General features: G+C 37.8%; 1 protein-coding gene and 1 long non-coding RNA gene across 9 annotated transcripts in view; one reads left to right on the top strand and one right to left on the bottom strand.

Moving 5' to 3' along the window:
- Positions 1-18,524, top strand: part of LOC123512183 (sodium bicarbonate transporter-like protein 11) — a 209,590-nt gene extending 191,066 nt beyond the window's left edge. For 7 of the 8 annotated variants that reach the window (XM_045268417.1, XM_045268419.1, XM_045268423.1 and 4 more), the window contains 11 exons: positions 3,655-3,859; positions 4,504-4,617; positions 8,590-8,796; positions 9,110-9,383; positions 10,150-10,256; positions 11,101-11,112; positions 12,454-12,622; positions 13,553-13,726; positions 14,355-14,550; positions 15,414-15,583; positions 15,848-18,524. In XM_045268417.1, the coding sequence (XP_045124352.1) occupies positions 3,655-3,859; positions 4,504-4,617; positions 8,590-8,796; positions 9,110-9,383; positions 10,150-10,256; positions 11,101-11,112; positions 12,454-12,622; positions 13,553-13,726; positions 14,355-14,550; positions 15,414-15,583; positions 15,848-15,914 (1,695 nt within the window). In that variant the 3' untranslated portion in view covers positions 15,915-18,524. The remainder of the gene's footprint in view (positions 1-3,654; positions 3,860-4,503; positions 4,618-8,589; positions 8,797-9,109; positions 9,384-10,149; positions 10,257-11,100; positions 11,113-12,453; positions 12,623-13,552; positions 13,727-14,354; positions 14,551-15,413; positions 15,584-15,847) is intronic. The other variant, XM_045268425.1, reaches the window with a different exon arrangement.
- Positions 18,525-18,645: 121 nt separating this feature from the next.
- Positions 18,646-23,368, bottom strand: LOC123512185. The gene is made up of 2 exons (XR_006677042.1): positions 23,318-23,368; positions 18,646-22,358 (listed from the first exon to the last, which is right to left on the bottom strand). It is a non-coding gene; the product is annotated as an uncharacterized LOC123512185 (long non-coding RNA).
- Between the last annotated feature and the right edge of the window lie 4,593 nt (positions 23,369-27,961).

The raw sequence follows: 27,961 nt of genomic DNA, 5'->3' as shown, positions 1-27,961 counted from the left end.
CATATCAGCCCTTCACTCCAGCCCTTCACTCCCAATCTTCAATCAAGCCCTTCACTCCCGCCCTTCACTCCAGCCCTTCACTTTTACTTTTTTTTTACGTTATTCATTTGTTTCTTTTTATTTGTCTCCGTATTTTTTTTTCTTTTTTTTTTTTTTTTTTTTTTTTTTTTTTTTTTTTGCCCAGAGAAAGACGAGTTGCATATTATTTTCATCTACTTTCCTTTTATTGTTTTCTTTTCTTTTGTAGTGTTTTTCTCCTTCTTAAAAATAATGCTGTATGTTTTTTTTTTTTTTTTTTACTTCAGTTTACTTGAATAATTGTTGTATATGTTTTTTTTATTCAGAATCTTTGTTCTTTGTCACCAGTTGTATTGCTTTTCTTCTTCTTCTTCTTCTTCTTCTTCTTCTTCTTCTTCTTCTTCTTCTTCTTCTTTCTTCTTCTTATTATTCTTATTATTATTATTATTATTATTATTATTATTATTATTATTATTATTATTATTATTATTCGTCATTATATCGTCTTTTCTTTTTTATTACAACTTAAATAAACAAAAGATAGTTTAAGATAGAGTACTAATTCACCTCTAAGACCTTGATCGATGTACTTAGTAGGGCTGAGATTCGATTTATGGCTGCTCTTGCTGTCTGACCTTGCTGAAGAGACCAAAAATAAATTCACTGAAGGCAGAAGCAGGACTCGAAACGTCTTATATAGTTTCGGCCCCTCCTGCACCTCTCTCTCTCTCTCTCTCTCTCTCTCTCTCTCTCTCTCTCTCTCTCTCTCTCTCTCTCTCTCTCTCCTTGAAATTTGAAAACCCAGTAATATTTCTTTCCATTTTCAACGATTAAGAAATGTGAAGAATGTAAGAAATGTGAAAATGTGTACGTGTGTTTGTGTGTTAAATGCATAAGGTTTTTTTTCTTATCATTATTCACGTATTTTAGTGTTTTAGTAATATTTCTTCCATTTTTTTCCCTTTTTTAGAAACAAAATGTGAACTAGGTAGTGTGCGTGTGTTAGTGTGTATTTTAAAAGTATTAGTATGTTTGTTTGTTAAATGAATGACTCTTATAAACCCAGTCGTGAAAATCATTAAACAAGACAAGGGATAACGGGCTGAAGATTGATAAAGTTAGAATTAGAAGCGGATAGGAAGGAACTGATTGTCATAAAGAGTGGTAGATAAATGGGATGGCCTTAGTAATCAGGATGTTAGTGCCGAGTCATTAGGAAGCTTTAAAAGAAGATAAGACAAATTTATGGATGAAGGATAAAAGGTAGACGTGTTTTTATATAGAAGTCGCCACATGTGTAGGCTCGATGGCTTCTTGCAGTTTCCCTTATTTAGTTATATCCCTTATGGTTCTTACTTTTAACTTGTTTATTCTTACTTGTATTGTTTTTGAGGTAATATGTAAGAATAAAAAAATAAAAATAAAAGAAGAGAGGCAGGATTCGAACGGGCAACATGTTTTATATAGGTTGATCCCGTCATGTGTTGGGCTGATGGCTATTTGCAGCTGAATTCCCGTATTTTCTTATTCTCCTTATTTTTCTTACGTTTAACTTATTTATTCTTTTTTTTATTTACTTCGCCATTTTTTTCTTTTACTCTGATATATTTTTAGTAATACATAAAAATAGAAAAATAAAAAGTGAAGGCAAAAAGCAAGATTCGAACCGGCAGCGTCCTGGGTGGCGCATTCATCAACTCTGGAAAAATGTCAAAATAGTGCGGTCATTTGGCCTCAAGACTCACCCTGGAGGTTTTCTGGGGCGCTGATTTGATTTGTAGGGTCCATATAGTTGTCTGGTGTGGCCATTAACTGACGCCACGGTGCTCCATAGGCTGAGATGTCGTCGTCGTCTTTTTTTTTTTTTTTTTCTATATTTAGGTGACTTTTTATCCTTCCCTTTTTATTTATTTTTTTAATCATTTGTTCACACTGCGTTGATGAAATGGCAATAAAAACAAGGCCAGGTGAATCAGGAAGCTTTTGAAGATGAGGCTTGGTGAATGTTGATGATAGCTTAGAAATTAACGTGTTTTGATGCATACTGGCTTCTTATTACAGCTTCCTTTGTGACTTGTGTTCTTGTGGTCAATTATATTTACCTCCACAATCAGGAACCACCAAATAAACTATAAAAATAACAACAAAAGACACATTTCATAAAACTTCTATTCATATTAAAGCAAAATATGAGACAATGAATAGTTAACCTCTTCACGTACCATGCCTCGTTTTCATATTTGATGATTTTATACAGCTCTAGAAACTTATGTTGCTATTGAAATGGTGTAGACTGGCCATTAATCTTCTGACCTCCATAGACTTTTCCTAATGTTAATCAAATCGTCTAATCATACCCACAACTCATGGTAAAAATGCGTTCTAGTATTTACCACTCAGTAAACAATAAAAGACATTTTTTAATTCTTCTATTCAAATAAAAAGCAAAATACAAGAAACAACACTTAGCATTCCTATTTGTCTTTCATTTTCAGGAACCACTTAACAAACAGCAAAATAACAACAAAAAGACACGTTTCATAACAGTTCCACTCAAATTAAAAAAAAAAAAAAACACAAGAAACAATTTCAAGACTTAATACATTCATATTTTACCTCCATTTTCAGGAAGCACTCAGTAAACAGCAAAAATAACAACAAAAACACACCATTTCATAACTCCTCCACTCAAATGAAAAGCAAAGTACAACAAACAACACTTAACATTCTTATTCTACCTCTTTTTTTTTTTTTTTTTTTTTTTTTTTTTTTTTTTTAGAAACCACTCAATAATCAGCAAAGGGATAGCAAAAGTTAGACACCATTTTAAAACAGTCCCGCTCATTAAGAACAAAGAAAGCAACACTAACAAACCAATAATGTACCTCCACTCTCAGGAATCACTCAGTAAACAATCAAATTAATAACAAAAGACACCATTTTATAACAATTCCACTAAGCAAGAACAAGGAAACAATTTTAATAGACAATAAAATGATTAAAAGGCGCCAATTCACATTTTCACTCAGCAAGAACAAGAAAAACAACAATAATAGAAAAAAAAGTGGGAAATAAACACAAATTCTCAACACATCCACTCTGACAGAACAAGAACAACAACAACAACAGTAAACAACAAAACATCCACTCTAATAGAACAAGAAAAACAACAATAATAAACAACAATAAAATTTGGAAAAAAAAACACCATTTCACAGAAAAACAGCAATACACAACAAATTAATAACAAAACACACACCATTTCATATCCAGCTTCCACTCAGCCAGAACAACAAAAAACAGCAACACACAACAAAATGAAAAATAAAACATGAATTCACAACACATTCACTCAACAACAGTAAATGTAACAACACAAACCATCCAATTTCCTTCCACATGGGCAAAACTAACCACTAACCATCCAATTTCCTTCCACATGGATGAAAATAACACAAACCATCCAATTTTTCTTCCACCTTGACAAAAATAACCACAAACCATCCAATTTTTCTTCCACATGGATGAAAACAACACTAACCATCCTATTTTCCTTCCATCTGGACAAAACAAACCACTAACCATCCAAATAAACAAAAATAACCACTAACTATCCTATTTTCCTTCCACCTTCAGGAGAAACGGTGTAACTTCGCCCGGGGCCTGAGGGAGGACCTGGAGAGACGGCTGCCACACTACCTCTCGGACTACAGAGATGGGGTGGTGGGTCACAAAACAGTCCAAAAGGTCATATCCACAACATTCTTCCTGTACTTCGCCTGCATCCTTCCTGCCATTGCTTTCGGCGTGTTGAATGACCACAACACCCAGGGCAGGATAGGTAAGGAAAAGAGAGAGAGAGAGAGAGAGAGAGAGAGAGAGAGAGAGAGAGAGAGAGATTATACTGAAATACTGACCACACACACCACACACCCTCTATACTTCAGTCAATTAGGGTTGATCTCCCCTTCTATGTAATGGGAGAGAGAGAGAGAGAGAGAGAGAGAGAGAGAGAGAGAGAGAGAGAGAGTTCCTTTTCAGCATTTTTGGCAAAGATCAAAGTGTAAAACTGTATGAGAGAGAGAGAGAGAGAGAGAGAGAGAGAGACAGACAGACAGACAGACAGACAGACAGACAGACAGACAGACAGGCAGAGAGACAGACAGGCAGGCAGAGAGAGAGAGAGAGAGAGAGAGAGAGACAGACAGACAGACAGACAGACAGACAGACAGAGAGAGAGAGTCCATGATGTATTGAAGAGAAGAGCTTATATTTTCAACTAAAACAAACATTGACACGCCAAATACACGCAGCTAAAACAAAAAGACACACTGCATCTCCCGAACAGCAAGTGAACAAAACAGCAGCGAACATTCATACATTCACAGCCTCCTAATTAACACTGTATTTCCAGCATGTATTGTATCAGTAACTGTATTGTGCCTTATCTCTCTCTCAACTGTGCCTTATCTCTCTCCTTTCCAGATGTGAAGAAGGTTATTATAGGTCAAGTTATTGGTGGAGTGTTCTGGGGAGTGTTCTCTGGTCAGCCTCTCCTTATACAACTCACCACAGCTCCTCTTGCCATATATATAAAAAGTAAGTGGTGATTTTATGTTTGTTTTGGTGTTCCTTACTATGTGTTTTATGGGGACAGGCATCTCAGTTGGCTTTTGTCTTCAGTCACTTTTGTTGCCCCTAGCCAGTTTTCCCTCTTACATAAAAAATACCAGAGCGTCTCTTGCTATATATATATATATAAGTAAGTGGTTATTTCATGTTTGTTTTGGGGTCTCTTGGTGTACACATTTCAGGGACAGGCATCTCAGTGGGTGTTTTTCTTTATTCGTTGTTGTTGCCCCTAGCCAGTTTCCTGTTTTATATAAAAAGAAAATACACACATACACATACACACTTAAACACACACTTGTGTGTGTGAAGGATATTGGAAAATACAGTTTTCCACACAGAACGGTGGAAAAATGGAATGCATTGGATAATGGAATTGTCACAGCACATACTGTAGTATGCATAACTTTAAAGAAGAACTAGATAAATGGAGATATGGAGAAAGGACACTATGAGCCTCGCTCGAACCCTGTACAATACAACTAGGTAAATACTTTAGCTCAAATTATGTACGGTACAGCTAGGTAACTATTCACACATAGCTAGATACATAGATTTTTATGGGCAACACAAAAAATACACACATTTTTATTAGCCACTATAAATTATACTGATATATATATATTTTTTATTATATAAAGAAATACTAACACATTCAGCAGTGCAAACATAGCAAGCTTCATAATGTTACCTATATGCACTCGATTACTATGGAATAAATAAAGATATAATCACTCTGAATTAGTGGCAAAATTATCGCTTAACCCTTGGAATATGAAAAAAAAAGTATATCACTTTAAATTTGATGCTACCGAAGGAGTCCCCTTTCCTTTTTACCTTTTAGGGACCAGCACCTCAGTGGGCCTTTTTTGTTAACACATTTTTTTTGTTGCCCTTGGCCAATTGTCCCTCTTACATAAAAAAAAAAAAAAACACTACCTAGACCAATATTAAAGTAATGTTGTGCTCCTGAATGGATGAAGACTTTATGCTTAAGCTTGCCTATCTAATGGTGTCCAAAATAGAATTGAAGTCTTATTGTGATGTTGAAAGAGTTAGCATGAGGTACATAATCCTGGTAACATCTTTTAATGCTACCAAGAATAAAACTAAAGTAATGTTGTGCTATTGAAAAGGTTAAGACTTGGTGCAGATGCTTGGTGAAGTCCTCTAATGGTACCCAGAACAAGATTAAAGTAATGTTGTGGTGATGAAAGGGTTAGGTGCAAGAGTTTTTATAAGAAATTCAAGCAAAGTAAGTGATGGAGCTTTGCCAAGGGGAAGCCAGCAAGCAGTGACTGTGACAGGAGCTGAGGTTACACTCCTGGCACTCTCACCCACCAGCATTCCACACTGTATTTATTTCATTCTTTTTGAGTTTGTAATTTCCCTTAGGAGAAAAATAAGGATAGGAATGTTGGTAATATAATACATATACTTACAAAATACAGGTGATAGATAACACCACATGCTTGTATCATTATTACAAATATGCTAGCTGGGTTTTTTTTTTTATTCTCTTTTTTTTATGCAGTTAAGCTAGAGGAGAAGCTGGCCAAGGGCATCAAAAGTAAAATAAAAATAAAAAATAAAAAAGGCCCACTTGATTGCCAGTTCCCTTAAAGATCAAAGAGTTAGCCAAAAGTCAGGGACAAATGTCGTGAAATCTCCCTCTTAAAAGAAGTCGAGTCGTAGGAAGATGGAAATACAGAAGCAGGCAAAGTTTACCAGAGAAACGTAAGGAAATGATCACCCATACTGTAACATTCCAAAGATATACAGCAATAAATACAGTAGTACATACAGAACATACAGAATATATATGATACACCAGAGAGAGGCAAATATGATACAATAGATGATTCCTTTTCCAGATGACTCCTTCTCCATCATTTAAAGTCTATTTTCTAATTACTTTTAGTTCAGTTTGTTTGGAGACTGGCACTTCAGTGGGCCTTTTTTTTTTTTCTCTCTCTTTTATCAATTCTTGTTACTCTTGGCTGGTCTTCCCTCTTATATAAAAATAAATAAATAAATAAATAACACACACAATACCAATAATACACAACACCCAAACAACCACTGACTATTCACCTTCCCTGGACCCTCATCACCTGACACTTAGGCAACAAAAATCAATTGAAAACAACAGAAAGGAATGTAATGTTTCCCTTGGCTTGGCACTGACTGGGTGGTGGTGTGGCTGTAAGGTGATGGATTAAGGCAAGGTGTGAAGGGAAGGGTGTGAGGTGAAAGGTAATACTAGGAAGGTCTATAAATTATGGTATTTGGCATGCATGAGGGGAGAGAGAGAGAGAGAGAGAGAGAGAGAGAGAGAGAGAGAGAGAGAGAGAGAGAGAGGGAGGGAGACAGCAGATACTTGAGCCAAAATGAAGATTATTGTTTAGTTTGATTTATTGTTTAGTTGTAATTTTTTTGATGTTGCAGTGTTCAGGTTTTTTTTTTTTATATTTGTAGTAATTTTAAGGTGATAAATCAGCGGTGTTGCTTCTCAGTGCTGTTTGCCGAGTATTGATTTCCCTTCCCCCATGACAGTTAAGTATATCGAAGCATAAATTTTGGCCAGAGAGGAAAATTACCCCCTTTCATATCACTTCATTGTCGTTGGCATCTTTGTGGCTACACACCCACACTCATATGTGCACACACACACACACACACACACACACACACACACACACACACACACACACACACACACAGAAAAAATTGAAAAAAAAGGTTGTGTTTGAATGACAAAACACACACACACACACACACACACACACACACACACACACACACACACACACACACACACACACATGGCCAGGCACAAGAAAAAATTTAAAAAAGGTTGTGTTTGAATGACATAAAAGATACACACACACACACACACACACACACACACACACACACACACACACACACACACACACACACACACACACACACTTTAAAGATAGATACGGCAAATAAACTTTAGAAAAACGGAACATTACAAACTTGACTTGATTGTGTTAAAATACAATTACATAAGAACACACACACACACACACACACACACACACACACACACACACACACACACACACACACACACACAAATAAATAAACATAGATAGTTACACACAGGGACGTTATTTCTGACAAACCTAATTACAATAGTTACATTAAAACATTTCAGATTTTACACGTTGATAAAAGTAATATGAATAGTGAATGACCAATTATGCAGAACAATTGTGTGTCTCATTCATATTTATTAACATGAAACCTATGGTAGAAAATGAAGCTTCTGTGTGTGTGTGTGTGTGTGTGTGTGTGTGTGTGTGTGTGTGTGTGTGTGTGTTGTGGCTCAGTGGAGAGAGAGAGAGAGAGAGAGAGAGAGAGAGAGAGAGAGAGACTTATTTTATACTTTCACTCATTTTTTTATTGTTTTATTTTATTTTGTTATCATTCACTAATTTTTCTATTTATTTTTATTTCAGCCTTTTTTATCGATTAGTTTGATTCCATCTTTTTATTATTCATTCTATTTATATATTATGCTTTATCTTATTTTATTTTAATTAATCTACTTCATTTTATTTTCTATCTATCTATTTCATACTATTCTTCTTTAATTAATCCTCATATCTTTTACATAATTTGACTATTTTAACCTGGGCTCTAATTTATTTAATTTTATTTCATTTATATCTATTTTTTTCATTTATCTATCTTCAACATATTTAACAATTCCAAGCCAGACACTGATTGATTTGATTTTATTCCATTTCTATTAACATTTATTCATATATTTACATATTTTTTCAGCCAATTCATTTACCTTCTATATATGTAACAATTCCTAGCCAGATTCCTATTGATTTCATTTTATTTGATTTCCATTTATTTGTTCATCTGTTTATTTAACTATTTTATTTTTTCCCTATACAGTTATCTTCTACATATGTGATGACTTCAAACTGGACTTCCATGCAATGTATTGTGCGGTGGGGCTCTGGAACAGCTTCTTCCTGGTGGTGTATGCGCTGTTCGATGTCTCACGGCTGATGCGATGGTCAACGCGCTCCACAGAGGAGATATTTGCCCTCTTCATCTCCATCGCCTTCTGCAATGATGCATTCACTGCTGTCAGAAAAAGTAATTTAATATAATTGTCACTTTGCAATGTCTCCTTTATTTATTTCACTGGTTCTCAAATATTTTCATGTGTCACCCTATTTGAAACATTTTAATCCTTAAACTATTGGTAAAGTAAAAGGGAAGGGAAATGTACAGTTTTAGAACCACTGAGCTATTTTATCAGTGGGCCTTTTTTTTTTTCTTTTTGTAGTTTTATGCCAGATCCTTTCACTTATAAAGAATATATCTCTACTTCTCTCTATGTCATTATAGCTGGAAATATTAACAGGTAGACCCACACAACACTAACACTATTACTGAACCTCCACAGACTTCAAGACCAACTACTACAGCCCGTCGTGCCAGCCGGGGCCTAACTCCTCCTACCTCGCCCCCCCATCCCCCTCAGCGTACGCCGTGACAGGTAACCACTCTGTCTCCTACGTCACTTACCCTCCTGACCCCCACATGGAGGACCTGGAGGGCAGCAATGTCACAATCACTGTGGTGCAGAGTGTCTGTACTCGGGAGAACTCAATCCTCTACCTCCTGCTCATGTTTGGAACACTGTGGCTTGGTGTCATGCTCTACAACTTCAACAAGACGTGAGTTTGGCTTGTATTTGTGGTTCTCCTTGATTAAAAGTTTGGTATTTAATCCCTTCTGCACCATGATGCATTTCCATATCAATTCTGGTTACTATTTAGTGATTTTATACAGTTTCAGAAGCTAATGTGGGAATTAAAATAGTGAAAACTGTGGCCATTAATCTTCTTACCTCCATAGACCCTTGCTAATGTCAACAAAATAGTCTAATCGTACACAAATCTCAAGAAAAATGTGTCATAGTATTGAAGGAGTTAAGTCTTAAATGTGTATGTAGTGTTTCTTGGTTAAAATTTCCATAAGACGTAAGTGTTTGGTGTATAGTTCTCCTTGATTTCAATGTTAGATGTGGTTTCCCTTGCCTTGGTTTGAAAGTTGTAGAATTTCTAATCTTTGTTGCCTCAAGAGTTTGCTGAAAATTGTGTAGACTACTTCATTATCTCTCCTTGTGCCTCATTTCATATTCTTTGTGATCCATCCTGAAATTACCTTTCACTGTTTTCCTCTAATTGATATATAGAGAGTAAAATTAATATCATGTAACCAATTTCCTGCCAGTTATCTTTAATAGATGATGCAAATCATCCTTCAATATTTTCAAGCTGGCAACTTCTTCCTTCATGTTTTCTTAGGCCAGTGACTTTCTTACATGAACAAAGTATGTAATAGATAGATAAGAATAGATATTTGTTTCCTTTTTTTTATCCTTGACTGTTCTCCCTTACACATCGGGAATAGCAAGCTAATACTGCCTTGCCCCGCCAGGCCGTACCTCAATGCCAACAAGCGGGAGGTTCTGGCTGATTACGCCCTGCCCGTGGCCGTCATTGTCCTGTCCTTCATCGGCTCGTACGTTTTCCGCGACGTGAAGCGTAAGTCTCTCCTGGTTCTGTTGGTGTTGCCGTTGTCTTTCTGCCCTCCATGTCTCAGTCCCTATCAGGTTCACTTATCCAAGAATATCGATCAGTCCTTTTCTATTTCTCTTTAGGGACTGGGCCTTTTATTGAGTTTTTGTTGGCCCCGGCCAGTGCCCCTTGTTTTGGGACATGTTCCTTGGTCGTCAGTGAATTGTGCTTGAAGTGATTTAAGTCTTGACACACCATTACCATTGCAGGAGTTCCATGATTAATGTTGACAGGAATACAGTATGTTTACACAGAGATATTCTATATCTGTATATGCACATCTAATACATAATGCACATCAGTACAGTAGAGAATAGCAGTAGTACATAGAGAGTTGACAAGGAAACATTTAGTCTCTAGCATTTTATATCAATACAACTCCAGCATGGAAGTATTAATACATATTTATATCCATCATTGAGTTTTGTATGTTTTATGATGCCATTTTTTCTACGTACATATGTAATTACAATCCTTGATTAGATATGCATGGAAATTAGTTGTATAAATGTATGTACAGTATTTGCTTTGTAGTTATCTTAGCTTGAGAAGTTTGTGTGTTTGTGCGCACTGTTTTGTTGGTTTTGAGTTACCGTTTGTGTCCATCTGTTGCTTGGCCTGGCTAGGCAGCAGGTGTTAGTTGTGGCTGTGCTCATTAAGGGCAAGCTGTGCACATTTATACTTATTGAGCTTGTGAATCTGAGACCTTAGCTTATAGATGATTTATTTTTGCCATGTTGAGGGATTTTTGTTCTCATCCCATGGGCATTGATTCTATGTTCTATTTGCTTTTGTTTTTTTCTCCTTTCAGTTAAGAATGACAGTAAGTGCCTGCCAGTCACCTCCAGTCATTCAGGCAGTCAGTTGATAAGTCACTGACTGCTGGCTCACCTTCCACCACCACCACTACCTCAACCACACCTTCAGTGTTCATTGCCTCATCAATTCCAAAATTTTGAATATTGTTACTGTGTTCAGGTTACTGATGAAAGAGATCTTCAGTCAGCCTTTGTATTGTGTGTCCATGCACTATTTTTATTTGAAATCATCAATGATTTGAGGACAATCAGGGTGTGTGCCATTCTCCATATCATGCACACTTGTGGAAAGGTTTCATTTTGTGATTTTCATGCATTTCTTCAGTTTACATGAAAAGTTCTTATCATAGTTTTCATTCATTCAAGTAACATTGAGTGTATTCTTTGCACATCAGCTTTGTTTGTTTTGAACCCTTGTTATCATTACCCAGAGTTTCTTTTGCTTTTGCTTTAGTAATTTTCATTATTTTCACTTTTTTTGAGCAAAAATTAAAAAAAACAATTAGTGCTTTACCTTCCCTCCTGGCCTGCCGCTGTGCACATCAGACTCAAGGCCAGAATGGAAGCAGCAGTGTTGCTAATCAGTGTTCAATATGTGTGTTGCACTTCCTCAAAATCAACTTAAGTACTTTCTTAGAGAATCAGTTTGTATACTTGAATCACAAAAAAATTATCCGTTATTTATTTTATGCTTTACATTATAGAATATTTATTTCATTGACGTAGTCTGTGTGTTATTTTGTGTGTTGTCCTGTGTTGTTGGATCACATAGACAGTAAGTGACTGTTTAGATGATTTTTATGTTGATTTCTGTAGCAGTTCACAAGAAAGCAGTAATTTGTGTGATGATTATATTGTTGCTTAGCTTTAATATTTTTTAATCCCTCATAATTACACATGAAGTTAATAGATAAATGTGTTTTTTTTTTTTTAAGTGCAGATTTTATTGCCTTGTTTTATGTCTTGCTCATGAAATAGAATTCATTCCTAGATGACTTTCTGCAACTGTCACAGGCTATTGATACTGTGTTTATCAATTATGAACACACTCCACATCACACCACACCACATCACATCACATCATTCTTCACTACACCACACCCTACCACACTACACCACCACACCACACCATACCATACCACACCACATCACATCATACCACACCACACCACACCACACCACACCACAACACACCATACCACACTACATCACATGTACCACATCACATCACACCACACCACACCACACCACACCACACCACACCACACCACACCAGACCAGACCAGACCAGAAAAGACCATACCAGACCATGCCTTAACTAACGCTGTCTTCCTCACCCCCCCCAGTGGAGCACTTCAGGTACGACAACAGCTACGACATGTTCCAGCTGCCACCACTGTATGTCCTCCCTATCCCGGCCGTATTTGCCACCATGGGCCTCGGTTTCTCCCTCTCCATGCTCTTCTTCATGGACCAGAACATCGGATCAGCCATGGTCAATAACCCTTGCAATAAGTGAGTCAGACATTCCACTGCTTCTCACTGTTTGGTAGTGAAGGAAGAGATAAGATGATCATTTGTCCACTTGTTCGTGCTTAATGTTCCCATGAAGGGTATGTGAGGTTTATATAGTGTAATTTTCCAGCATACTTGTTCTCTATTTCTCACTGTTTTGTCACTGAAAGAAGAGATAAGATGATCATTTGTCCACTTATCCTTGCTTAATGTTTCCATGAAGGGTGTGTGAGGTTTATATAGTGTAATTTTTCAGCATATTTGTTCTCTATTTCTTACTGTTTGTCATTGAAAGAAGAGATAAGATGATCACTTGTCTGCATGTTTCTCCTTGCCTGATGTTCCATTGAAAGAATGGTACATGAGACAAATAATTTATATAACGTAAATTTTCTGGCATACATTTCCTCTGCTACTCACTTTGTCATTAAAAGAAGGGATGGGATGATGAGTCTTGATGTGTACTCGTCTGAAATTCTGAGTGGGGAAGGGTAGCCGAGACAAGACATCTACATTACATCTTATCTCGTCATGGGAGTAAAGATGCAGCAAGGTGGTGTTCCCTGCTCCTTCATTCCATCCCTTCTAGTTGCAAAGAATACAGCAGTAGTGTTCCTCCAACCTGGTAGTGATAGTGATGCCTCAGCTGAAACTCATGGCAAGAGGCAGATGGGCAAGCCTCTTGATGTGCAGTCGGTGTTCACCTGGTGGCAAGTAGGTAATGGATGTGAGCTGAGCTGTGGCCTCTCTGTCCCAGTGTGTGGTGTGTGAGTGGTCTCAGTCCTGCCCAGATATCAGTCATTCAGTTCTAAGCTGCCTAGATGGTAAGTAGGTGACTGTAGGGGAAGAACAGTGCCAGTAGTAATGATAACAGAAGGACAAGGACAAAGTGATGTAAGAATAAAATGACTGATAAAGCTTCTCTTGCAGGTTGAAAAAAGGGCCAGCCTACCACCTGGACCTGCTTGTGGTGGCCTTCATGAATGGGTTCCTCTCAATCTTCTGCCTCCCCTGGATGCACGCCTGCCTCCCTCACTCCCCGCTACATGTCCGGTCATTGGCGGATGTGGAGGAAAGAGTGGAGCAGGGACACGTTTATGAAATGTAAGTGTGTTCATTTTAAAAAGAGAAAAAGAGAGGGTTAGCTTGGAAGATTGAGTAGAAATCATTGTAGAGGAGAAAATTCATAAAAATGTAAGGAGAGAATGGAGTAGGGACGTGTATAAAATGTAAGTGTGTTCATTTTAAAGAGAGAAAAAGAGTTAGCTTGGAATATTGAATAGAAAGCATTATAGAGGAGAAAATTGATAAAAGTGTGAGGATTGAGTGGAACAGAATCACATGTATGAAATGTAAGTGTGTCTGTCTTGCAGGTAGAAAAAGAGAGCGTTAGCTTGGAAGAATGAGTAGAAAGTATTGTAGAGGAGGAAAAATGATAAAAGTGTAAAATGCAAATCCTGTATGACTAAACAAATAAGAAAATTAATATAGATAAGGATATGTAGGTATTTGTATGGGCCATTCTATTTATTTGATTTATTTTTTATTTTAATTATATTCATCTATTCTGTTTATTAGTGTTAATGAATATGAATAAGAATTGTGTGTCTTATTTTGGCTATCTGACTTTTTGAGGGAGATGTGCTTGATATATGTATGTATGTATGTATGTATGTTTTCTTTATCTTTTTACATACAATTTTATTTAAGTTGTGGTCTGCATTCCTCACAGAATCGTCAAAGTGAGAGAGACGCGCCTTACTGGACTGTTCTCTAACATCCTCATTGGACTGTCCATCTTCCTGCTGCCGTACCCTCTGGCCTACATCCCCACAGCAGTGCTGGACGGACTCTTCCTCTACATGGCTGTCACTGCACTCAATGGCAACCAGATGTTTGAGCGCATCACCCTTCTCTTCATGGAGCAGGTGAGGAAGGGGGAGGGAGTACAGTTCGGTATATTAATGACTTCAATACTTCTTCTTCATACAACCTTATTCCCACTGTATTGTAGGGTCAGCCTCTTGAGTTAACTTTTCCATTTTTTTCTCTTCATTGCGTCCTCCTCTTATAGTTCACGTTTATTCATGTCATAGTTCAGCATGTCTTTCTATCTTATTCTCTGTGTGCCCACGCTGGTGTCACCATTGCCTTCTTCACTGGTTCTTCATTACCTTTACCTTGACCTGTTATTTACCAAGGTATAAAAGGTTTCATTATGGAATCTATTATAGGTACATTATTTTGAGGGAGTGTGTTCGGCATGGGTGAAAGGGTAGCTTGGTGAATTAATGACTACAATATTTATCCTTTGTTTAATATATACAGTTTCATTATGGAATCTACTAGACATACATTATTTTGAGGGTAGTGTGTTGGTGCAGGTGCAGCTTGGTGAATTAATGACTGAAATATTTATCCTTTGTTTAAGATATACAGTCTCATTATGGAATCTATTATATATTTTGAGGATAGTGTGTTGATGCAGGGGTGGAGGTGCAGCTTGGTGAATTAATAACTGCAATATTTATCTTTCATTCATTAAGGTATGAAAATAAAGATAAATTCAATCATATATGAACAGAATTTTCTCAACACTATCATGATTTCACAGTGCAAGAGAAGATTTCCCTCATTTGTTGATCCACAGACAGTAAACCATAGAAAGAGACATATGGCACTGGAATTTTGAGCATTGTTTATATGGAAATTAGTCCATTGTAACATGAAAAGTAATAGGCTTATGAGTTAACTGCTGTGGTGGTTAATCCAAGGCTTTCTCTCCTCCCAGGCTGCCTATCCACCTAACCACTACATCAGAAGGGTCCCGCAGCGTAAAATCCACAAGTTCACGGGTCTTCAGGTGATACAGCTATTAGTGATGTGTTCCCTGGGCTTTGCTCCCTGGCCGTATCTGAAAATGATGTTCCCTGTTGCGCTTCTGCTCCTTCTACCCATCAGGTGTGTGTGTGTGTGTGTGTGTGTGTGTGTGTGTGTAAAAATTTTTCAAGTTTCCATAAGTTTAATGTTGCAAGAAATATTAACTTTTTATTTCATCCTGCATTGTTATTTAACTTCTCCCACTGGAGAGATGTTTATGAAAGAGAAAAACAGAAGAGAAAAAGAGATAGAAGAACAAATTGATTTTATTGTACATACAGAGACAATTAATTTACACATAGATAAGAGAAGCTTTGAAATAAAGCAATCACCCTTTCCTTGCAGACACAAATTGGTCCCAATGGTGATCGAAGATAAATACTTGGCAGCCTTGGACGGGGAACATCAATAAACAGACCAGCCACTATTACTCTGGAACCTTCAAGCAACAGAACCAAACGCTGCAGACATGGCGAGACATAACCCACAAAAGAAATTACCCTCAAACTTGAACCCTGGAAGCAGGAAACCGCATGCCTGTGATGGGAATTCCAGATGTGCGTCAATGGTAATGAGCAAGGTGGTGAGGGGAGGCGTGTGTCGTCTCCCCTGGCGCCCCAGCACGTTTGTTGGCTGAGAAGATCGCACTGCGCATTCCTCCGCTATAGGACTGGCTCTCCTTCCCTGTGACTTTCTCCCCCTCGACTCCATTCCAGGCAGGGCAAAGCAAGTCCACCGAGAAAAAGGAGGAAGATGTAGCAATGGTGTGATCCACTGTGACGTAAATCAAAATGTATGGATAAGTCAGGGAGGTGTTTCAGAACCTCCCAACACTGACTCACTCACTCACTCACTACTGCGGGGTTTTTATATGAAAGAATATGGGCTTGTGTGTGGCAGTAACCCCCTACCACCACCACCACCACCACCACCACCACCAATACCACCACCACCACCATTCCTCCCATTCTCAGTCCTTTCTTTTTCTTCTCTACAGTAGCTAGTAAACAAATGCTCCCTTCCACCACCACCACCAGCTCCTCCTTCTCCTCCTCTTCCTCTTCCTCTTCCTCTTCCTTCTACATCACGCAATCCTTAACCTCCTGAATATATAAAATGTCAAAAAAGTAAAAAAAAAATGACGTCAGATTAGCTCAAATTTTAAGCACTCACGCCCTAGACTGTTCTTTTTCAGTCGCCACTACAACCACATACATAAATCTCAACTAATCAGCAGTACTCCCACTCCTCTCCCCTCCCTCCCTCCACTCCCTCCCTTCCCCACCCCCCTGACCCCTTCCTGACCCCCCCCGAGCGCAATCACCGTAGTGAGGAGTAAGTAAGATGTAAACAGTAGTCCCGGAGTCTACTTAGCTCACTCTAGCGCATAATCAAGTTTGTACACCAAGCATTAATTAACTAAACTAACCAACTCAATAGTCTGTTTTAACTAGTCGACTAAGGTTTTTCCGGGACGATTCTTTGGTGTGTCACTCGTTGTTGTGGGGATCAGTTCAGGAATGCATGGGGCACCAAGTTGATATATGCAAAAAAAAAAAAATGATATATATATAAATATACATATATATATATATAATGATACAGTCTTGGAACACACTACACGCACACTCTCACAGATGCACATGCACCCACACCGACACATGTACACGCAGGCACATGTGAGACCAGCCCCTATGCCCCTCCCCCCCACACCTCCACACCCCCACCACTTATGGATGCAAGAGGCCTCACATTCTCCACCATTCAGTTCGCAGAAAGTATAGCAACGTAGCACTTTATAGCCTCCACTTCTAACCTGCTTCTGTTCCTTCCCGTCACCCTGTCCGCCACCACACTTAGTACATTCTTCGCCTCCTTCCCGGCCCTCCCCACCTCCCTCCACGCAAGGAAGAATGACGCCCTCTCCTCTCCCTCCAGCCAGCCCCAACCACTATGCAGGTGGACCGCAGGTGTTCGGGACAGGTGTAGGGGCCAGCCTCACCCCACGTGTTGTTACCGGGCACTGAATGGCCCGACAATAATGTCAATAACTGTGTGTACAAAACGCGTCTCTATTACTCCAGAGTCTAGTTTTCATAGCCAGTGTTGAATTATATCATAGCTAATATTATGATAGAACATTATACAGTATATTTGATAAATAGCCTCTAGGTTTGTGATTACACAGCCTCAGTTATGAGCGGCAGAGTTGATGTGGCTAGCAAATGTTTGAGTGTGTTTGTGTGTGAATGTGTGACTGCACGTGTCTGTGTGTGTGTGTGTGTGTGTGTGTGTGTGTGTGTGTGTGTGTGTGTGTGTGTGTGTTTGTGACTATGACTGTGACTGTGTGTGTGCAGACACGCATTTCAGTGTGTCCCTGCACATGTAACATTTCTGAGCTTCCATTGGTTCAGTATCTTTGTCCTTACTATAATGCTAATTAATGTTAGTCATATGTGGTGTTCTTTTAACGTTAGACTATTTCTCTGCTCTGTGTACGTTTTATCCACTTAGTGTGTTTCTCTGTCAGTTTGTCGACACTCTGTATTCTTCTGTGGTGTAATATTTCTCTCTTCCAGTCATGCTTTTTCTCCCAATTTTGTGAAAGAACACCTGCTTCGGGTGACAGTGATGTTGTATGTGATGGTAAAATGCTATGCAACATTGTTAAAAAGTGTGTGTGTGTGTGTGTGTGTGTGTGTGTGTGTGTGTGTGTGTGTGTGTGTGTGTGTGTGTGTGTGTGTGTGTGTGTGTGATGCCTCTTTTTCTCCCTGCTTTCTGATTTCACTGCAGCACCACAGTTGTACTTGCCACACACCACAGTCTAGTCAGGCAGGTTCCTGCACTAGCTACATCTCAACATTCACTAATACCACCACCACCACCACTACCACTACCAGACCTACAGTAGTACACCTTGTCAACATCATCAATACATGATGCTGCTGTATGTACTTATTGTTTCTCATGCCACTATCCCTCCTCCTCCTCCTCCTCCTCCTCCTCCTCCTCCTCCTCCTCCTCCTCCTCCTCCTCTTCCTCTTCCTCTTCCTCCTCCTCCTGTGTGTGTGTGTGTGTTGATGTATTTGTTTGTGCATGTGCCTGCATGTATTGATGTGTTCGTGTACATGCATGTACGTGTGTGTGTGTGTGTGTGTGTGTGTGTGTGTGTGTGTGTGTGTGTGTGTGTGTGTGAGTGAGTGAGTGAGTGAGTGAGTGAGTGAGTGAGTGAGTGAGTGAGTGAGTGTGTGTGTGTGCTTAGCCACCTTGACATGTCATCCTGCAGTGCATCCTAAAGAGAAACTAGAATTAATGATGCTGTATCTACTACATTGTAATATAAAGTCAAAGCAATGCATTTGTGATCTAAAATCATTTAATGCAGATTTTATCTGAAAAAAAAAAAAGACGATTTGCTCCAACAGTTTGATCTACAAAAAGACATTTTAAAACATCAAAATGTATAATGAATTTAGATAATTTGATGATAATATTCCTCCAGATGTTGGTTTCTCAACACATAACACATGTACTTAATGTATTCACAAATGCATCTCCCAGGATGCCAAGGTGTTTACTTAAAATTCAGGAACATAAGACACAAGTAGAATGCAGTCAGGATGTTGCTCTCCTTCATAGTTTACCTCCCTCTTATTTCCAGCCCTCCTCCTTCACATTGTCAATATTGTTACTAAGAAGCAAAGATTTATGAATATATATATATATATATATATATATATATATATATATATATATATATATATATATATATATATATATACATACATATAATATATGCATCTTGCAACCCCACACAGACCTAACCGGGCCATGCAGTTGTAAGTGGAGTATTGTTTGTTTTTGAGCCTCTTTCCCTTGATCCCTGCCATATGATGCCCAGCCCCTCCTTGGTTCAGGTTTGTGTGGGGAAGCATGTCACTGTGGCACAGGAAAATAATGCAATTAGGGATTTGCTAAGAGTTGGTGATTGCAAGCAGTCTCTCCTCCAGTCCAGCTTCTCAGAGGAAGAAGTAACTTTACTGTTGTTGTTGTTGTTGTTGCTGTTTTGTTCTCTAGCTGCTGCAAGTTTAAAAATGAAATTAGTTATATGTCTTCACTGCCGAGACGCGAGCGCAGCTGTCCGGCCAGTGCAGAGTCAGATTCTCTTGAGGTAGTGTTCACCTCGGCCTTAATTTGCACCATTTGCCTTTTATTTCTGGATATTCCTTCACACCATTATGATGTAAGACTCACCACCATCCAGGAAGCTCTTATTCTATATTACTCCATGATGCATTTGTCTTAACCTGCATGAAACCTGACAAAATACAAAATTCAGCATGCACCATACCAGGCCGGCAGGACACAAGTAACTCCTCCTGTGGAAAGATTGGAATGGTGTCTTCTTCCATGAGCCAGATCTACATATGTTATTCGCTACATTTCCTTCAATTACTGCATTACATTGTTGACCAGACGCTGCCAGGCCGGGCGTCAGTGATGTGCGATAACACGGGTTGTGAGGACGGCAGCGTGGGCCACGTGACAGTGGGCTAGATGCTGCCATGGGTGATGCAAGGAAAGCTTGTACATAGTATATCAAAGAGACTAGCATGCAGTTGCTCAGGTGTTTTAAAAAGTGTTTGTGGTCTTTAGTATGATAACCAAAGTTCATCATGCAATTTCTCATTGTTCTTTTCATGGAATTATCAGTAATGAATTAGAAAAAATAAAAAAAAGGCATTGTCTGCACTACATTTCTTGCTCAAGGCAATCAAAAATGTATACTGGAAATCAAAATACTATCCTTCTCTAGAGCGGCTGTGGGTCGTGACTCGTGAGTGTGTAGCACCAGCGCCACCAGTCCTGTGACAATAATTAATGTCTAACCAGTGCCACCATTACTTGCTGTTATCTCGGTTCTCTGCGCTAGCACCCACTTAGGAACACTGGTAATACTTTTCAGGAAAAAATGCTGTTAGTTTATGTTATCACTTGCTGCATTTACTCTTGAGTATATCAGAGTACTACTTTTATTGTGCAATATACTTCTGTGTCACTTTTGAAGCTACAGATCAGAGTTTTTAATCCAAGTGGTCAGATTAGTCTTATTTAGGATAACTACCTTAAAAATGTAATTACTAATCAAATGGTAATGCTCAAACTGCTATGTCTAATGATACTGATAATACTGATCCATACTGTAATATTCTTGCCTGTTTGTTAAAGAACTATGTATAATATAATGAAGCTGTTGGAGCATTGCAAATTTTAGCCACAAATTATTTTTATTACATAGAATTGTTTATGTTACTGTTGGTTTTTAGGGAAAGACTATAGTGTCTGCTTAAGGTATATTATGAAAAAAAAGACAGTGTAGTGTGTAGGCTAGGATAGATTTCAATGTGTCGTTACTTTCATTCAGCAAGTCCATGATTTAGGCTATTTTACTTTTTATTCCTGCTTTTGTGTTTATTTACTAATTTTTTATCATTATTTTTCTGCACAAATTATAGCCAAAAATGTTCCCCCCGTGATAAAAAGTGTTGTTTGAAATTTTGAAAGCTGTGTCCTTGGGAGATGATTTTTGGTCATAATTGCATCCCCCTCCACTAACTAACAGCAATATATAAATGGCTTACATTGAGGGCTTGCTGTGGTGTTTTTAAAGAGAATTGTCTGCATACATTTTGTTTTGAGACAAGAAGCCTTTATGAGGAGAGGCTGCCTGGCCCTGCCCTTAGCAACCCTTAGAAGCCACTAATAATTGTTGCCATTCTTTGATTTACCATGATGATCCAATGCCCTTTATTTTCAGACATTGATTTTACCCAAGTATGTATCATTATTACCATTATGTTATCATTAATTATGTAGTGTAGCTAGTTATTACTGTTACTTGTATGATAATTACTTTTATCATAATTACTAAACATGACTATTGTTATTAAAGTATATTGTTCTTATGTACAAAGTGTAAAATAAAAGTTTTACACGAACTCTGTTTCTGGTTGAGAGAGAGAGAGAGAGAGAGTGAGTTATACCTTTGATAAGAAAAACAAAATCATTCAGTCAAGTTTATTGTAAAATTTAAGTTAATACTAGCTTAGGGTTACAATATATTAACCATAAAAATTCTGGACATCTTTACTAAAACCAGATGTATTGTTGGAAAACATGTAAATTAATAAAGAAAAAAAAAAGAAAAACTTGCTGTAGTAACAAGGTCACAAGGCCACAAACAAGCAAACAATAATCAAAACTGATGCCTATATCATCACAGGTTAAAGAAAAAAAAATACTGACACACAGCGTGAGGAGAGTCATGCAACAATGGGAAGGCTGGGAGCATAGACGTAAGACCATACAAGGGGACTAAAGTAAGTGGGCCTTTTTTTTTTTTTTTTTTATTTCACTTTTTAAGTTGACTTTGGCCAGCTTTTCCTTCTTACATAGAAGAAAAAAAAAATCAGTATATATAAAGGTGTAGCAGAAATATCACCCACAGTTAACAGAGTGCACCATACACGGTGAGGCAGTCTGTCCGGGACCTGAACACCACCACCAGCCTGACAGTGACAGCCACTTGCTGGCCGGCTGCATATAACACACATACACACACACGCACACACACACACACATCTAACAATAATAATGCTGCTGCTGGTACTACACTCCCTCACACAATTCTATTTCACATTTCTTCCTCCTATCATTACACTATGTATTTCAGGTGGAACACAGCAGGAAATGCTCGGAAAACACTAAAAATTAAAGGAAATGCTGAAGAGTTGACACAGGGATAGACAGGAATTGGTGGAGTGAGTCTTGTTCTGGGTCAGGAAGGACGCCAAGTCTGAATGGGGATATACTCGTACATAACCATTGTCTTATTTGACACAGTAGTGCACCATTTATAATTTGGTGGTTGATTCTGGCTTTGCTTTATATCTCTGGGTTTGGAAACCAATATATATATATATATATATATATATATATATATATATATATATATATATATATATATATATATATTGGTGCACACCCAAACCACTTAAAACACTCAAAACTAACCCAAAACACCATGCAACACATTAAAATGCCCCCAAATACACCTAAAACTCACTAGAAACATCCAATATATGCCAAAATCACCACAAACCATCCAAATACACAAACAAAACCACTTACAACACTCAAAACTAATCCATAACACACTCATAAAACCAAGCAACACCTCAAAATGCGCCAAAACACACACAACACTCTAGAAACACCATTGTATGCCAAAATCACCCCCACACATATCCAAACCACATAATCAACACTCAAAACTAACAAAACGTACTCAAAACACCATGCAACACCTCAAAATGCACCAAGACACACCTGAAACTCACTAGAAACACCCAATATAAACCAAAATCACCCCCACATACCCAAACCACTTATAACACTCAATATCATCCCCCACCACACTCAAAAAGCCATGCAACCCCTCAAAATGCCCCAAACATCCCAAACACATCCCAAAGACTCCTAACACACACACACACAACTTAAAACACTTAAAATTAATCCCAAAACATCACACAATCTCTCAAAAATGCTCCTAAAACACACTCACAACATGCAAATACTGAAACACATCTCAGTCCACATACTCAAGGTACGTAAAATATACCTAAAAGGCATAAAACATATTGAAAACACATAAAATGCACCAAAAATATACTCATAACACCCTACAACACAAATGAACACACACATGAAACACCCCAAATATGCATTATAAAGATTAAAAGGGACACTTACCTAAATATTACACCTTGGTTCCTTCTGCTATTCCGCTTCTATTTCTCATTTCTTCTTCATTTTCCTCCATTGTTTCTCCTTCGTCTTCCTTCTATTGCTTCAATCTACACGCCTGAGCCTAGAAACACATCAAAACACTAGATGTTAGACAAAATATTGAGGAAATGGAGGGTGACTTAAGTATTGTGGCTTGGTTGCTCCTCCTCTTCCTCCTCCCTTTCTTCTTCATTTCTCCTTATATTCCTTTATGTCTCCTTTCTTCCTCCTTCTGCTACCAATATCTACACACCTGAACCTAGAAACACACGAAAACACTTAGAAATCACTAGATATTAGGCAAAATACTGACGAACTGGGGTGCTGGAAAAGAGGCGCCAGCCTGGGGCTATGATGATTCACCACCTGGGCTGTGGTCATCAGAGAGAACGGGAACTGGGGTGACTATGCAAAATTACGTACATAATTTGATTTCAAAAATGACTTTTAGAAAAAACGAAGCCAGGGCCGAATGCATAACATTTTATGATGTGATAAATATCTAAACTCATTTTCAAAATATCAAAATATCTCCAGCTCAGCTAGTTTAAGAAAAATGCCTAAATTAATTCTGTTAAATTCATAAAATATTTTCAACAATGACTTTCTTAAAACGTCCTGGAAAGTCGAACCATTTTCAGTTGGCAAGTATTTTACCACATATCACGGAGTCAGAGGTATCTTTTAAGGCATTCTACAGCGAGTTAGATCAAGAAGCAGAAACGCGAGCAAATGAAATAAAGAAAAATAAGACTCTTTTTCAACAGCACCAAACACCATTTCAAAGTCCATATATTTCTCTCAATAGATTGATTTCACACTTAAAAAGAGTACAGGCGATTTTTTTTACCATAAAGGCTCACTTATAGCTTCAAATAAAAAAGCTCAAAATAGGAAATTCAATTTTTTGGCCGTTAAAAAGCCTTTATCATACGCCATAAAACACCACTAAACGCTACATATTTATCCAAAACAGGCGCCAAAAACACTTCAAACACAACGAAATATTTATAGAAACCATAAAAACATACCATGGAAGCGTAATATTACCGTTCGGAAATATTTGAAGAAAAGTATTTGACCCCGCAGGCTGCCGGGGGGAGGGTGATGCCTGGGGTTCCTAGGGAGGGAGGCGGCCCGTAGGCAACACCGGGAACATTGGTGGCGGACATTCAAATGTTGTTTTTATCATATCACCAAGCCCAAATTAAACCATATAGGGAACTTTTGACTATGGGATTTGAAATAGTAGGCTGGTGACTGCAATCTGACACATGTTTTGGCTTACAGGTAAGTGAAGAAAGCAAATATCAGCTGTTAATACTGACGTCTTGCTGCTATAATGATCGTTATACCTATCACCTTTTAATATTTGCGTACTGTTTTCTCTCTCATATAAAGGAGACCTAAAAATAAATACCTTTAATTGATAAAGATAAGACAGTGTGTAGGGTTGTAGCGAAGGCTGGCAATGTTCGTCTTGCCGCTTGTGGCTTGGTGCTGGTGCTTAATTGGTGCTGCTTGAAAACTGTCGGTAATATAGCAACACTTCACTTCACTTGTGTGTGTGTAGACATGTTCTGGATGTGTGTGGGGATGTTTTGAGTGTGTTTACAAGTGTTCTCGGTATATAAGAGTGTTGCTCGAGTGTTTATGGCTGTGTGTAGGACTGTGGGTGTGTATGGGCCAGTATAGCCAGCCCACCGCCAACACCGTCCACCACTATTACCACCACCGCCAACACAAGACTACTACCGCCGTTTTAACCACAGAAGGTATGTTACTGAAGTCACTAGGTACGTGTGTATAATATTATGAATGTCTATGATAAATATCTATTATTGAATATATCATCAATGAGATACTATACGTGTAAAAATATCACATAATGATTTACTGGTCATTGTGACATCTTTCTCTTCATTATCGAGTGTCCAGCTTTGGTTATTTGTCAAAGCAGTACCTTTGTATCAAAATTTAATTGTATCTAGTTGTACAGCGAGTGTTGGCAGCCCCGCGGGACAAGATACGAGGTGCTTAAAAAGCAGCCTGTTTCATTTCTCTCTTTCTGTATTTCTATCGATAGACTGATTATTTATCTGACTGAGACCAATTTAATTAGAGAGTTATGATTTATGTGTATATATTCATTTTGCACTGTAAATATTTCAATAATATTATGTATGTAAATAAAACTATGAAAGTGTGTATGATTTCAGTCTTGCGTTATGTGATGTAAATGTTTTCCCTCTTCATGTATATGTGCAATACATAGTGATGCTACGTGGCCACCCTGAGTGCTTGTTATCCCTCCCTCCCCCATGCCCTGACAAAGGACATTAGTTTTGAGACAGGAGTAGGATTCTTGTGTGAATGAAGCGTGTATGAGAAGCTGAGTGTGTATATAATGTTAATATTTAAAAGTAAACATAAAAAAATAAAAATAAAGACAAATAAAGAAATTTGATTGTTTATAGAAATCCAAGAAAGCTCAAATCTTAAAAGAATAAATAAATCAATGAGAATTGTCCTATAATACCCATGCTAGGGTGATGGCAAAAAGAAAAACGAAAAAAAAAAAAAAAGAAAGACACTACATAAGAGTTAAACCTGCCGAACAAAGAGTGGGACCGGCGACCGTCATTCTCATGATTAAAATAATAATAAAAAAAAAAAAACATGACTTGCTTACACACACATGATTCATTATTTGCTGATTATACAATAACTTTTCTTTCGAATCATAACGTAATTTGTTTTCCAAGCACCAAGATTTTTTTTCTAGAGCATTGTGTTAAAGGTGCATATATCAAGATAATACCTAAAGAATTAGAAAAAACTATTTATCACATTCAAATCTAATAAGACAATGGCATTAAAGCGAAATAGGACACCTCAAGCATATATATTATTAAAGGAAACCTGTGTGAGATAAGAGTATGTCATTAGCTGAACAGTGCATCCATTTACATTCACTGTCATTCTGTATCTATTATATATCATAAGTCTCTTAGGACCAGGAGTCAGTACTTTGTATTCTAAAATCATCCCAGCCAGTAATCTAGATGAATCTTGGGACACTAGCTACACCCTTCCCTGGTAACCATCAAGCAATGCGCTGGGGATTCAGACTCTTGTATTCACTAACTGTGTTCTATTGATTCCCCAGAGAAAACGATTCCAGAACTAGTTCCGCGGGCTGATTAATACCAGATAGTCCAGATTCTCGGAACCGCCAGTGCGCCTGGTATTCATCAAGCAGCGCGCTGGCTGTTCAGAGACTCTGGTTATCGGTATTCACCAACCGCGCTCTACCGATTCCACGCGGAATTGGTTCCAGAACCGGTTTCGACGGTTTCGTCCACTCAAGGAACTGGTTCCTTGAATACTTGAGTTTACGGTTCCTGCCCACCACTAACATTTACATCACCAATGAAAAAAAAAAAAAAGCAAATATATAAATGAATAAATAAACAATTCGATTAATTATTTTGCTTATTTTCTTATTCTTTTATTCATTTATTTATTTTTATTGATTAATTAATTAATTTATTTTATATTATTTAATTTTTTCTTAATTTTAATTTTATTTTTATTCATTTAATTATGTTTCTTATTTCATTTATTTATTTATTTCTACATTTGATACCCTGTCCCTCCATTTCAAGCAATAGGAATATGACTTTTTTTTAACACTTATTGATGGAAGAAGAAATTCTGGACATTTGAGGAATTCTCAAAAAAAGAAAAAAAATGATTGATTGATTGATAACTTTAATGTTGTAAGCGTATACAACAAGGGAGGAGGACTGATCATGCTGGCCACCCCCTAAACATGTGGCAGACAGGATTTAAGCGTCAGTCAGGAGGTGGAGCTGAAGCACGTCCATCCACACGTCATAACATAACATAAATAATAGGATAACAAAGGGCCACCAGGGCCCATCTAGGTTATCCTGTATTAGTCGCACAGCGACCTCGTCATCACGTCTAGCACCAGCGTCTTTACTTTCCTGCACCGCTAACCTGGGACACCCAAAAATTACCACAGGATCAAAATTTCAACACATGAATTCCGGACATGTCCGGGAAAATCCGGACGTATGGAAATAATGCATCAGTATAGAACAGCAAGGTAGTGAGAAGTTTGGTGGCTTATTTAGAGAGAAGCAGGGGAGGGTTAGACTTAGCGTGGGATGTGAAAAGATAGAAAAGTAAAAAAGATAAAAAAAAAAAGGCAGGGAACTGAATGCAGTATTAGAACAATAGAGATAAGTGAAAACACGATAAGAGGAGTGAATCATTACTTAAAAGTGACAGGGCAACTTGGTAGTACCTAGAGTGCTTACAATTCAAGGATTGACTGAGTCTCATTTACACTGGTAAATGAATGAAATAAACTCGGAGATTACGTTTTCAGTGCAAATCATTACCGTAGGGAGCTTTAGAATTTTAGACGTGGTAAATGGTAATAACTAGTTGGCAATTGCTACATATAGAGCTGACTTTTTTTTATAGTTTATCTTATACTTTTAATGTTATAATAGTTTCAATCAACACTTGTAAAGAATGAAATGGATTAAAATCAAATGGACGCTGTTGTAAAGA

Source organism: Portunus trituberculatus, chromosome 33, assembly GCF_017591435.1.
Source record: "Portunus trituberculatus isolate SZX2019 chromosome 33, ASM1759143v1, whole genome shotgun sequence".
Classification (NCBI taxonomy): Eukaryota; Metazoa; Arthropoda; class Malacostraca; order Decapoda; family Portunidae; genus Portunus; species Portunus trituberculatus.
The sequence above is the reverse complement of the archived record's forward strand: the minus strand, read 5'-3'. Positions and strand labels throughout refer to the sequence as shown.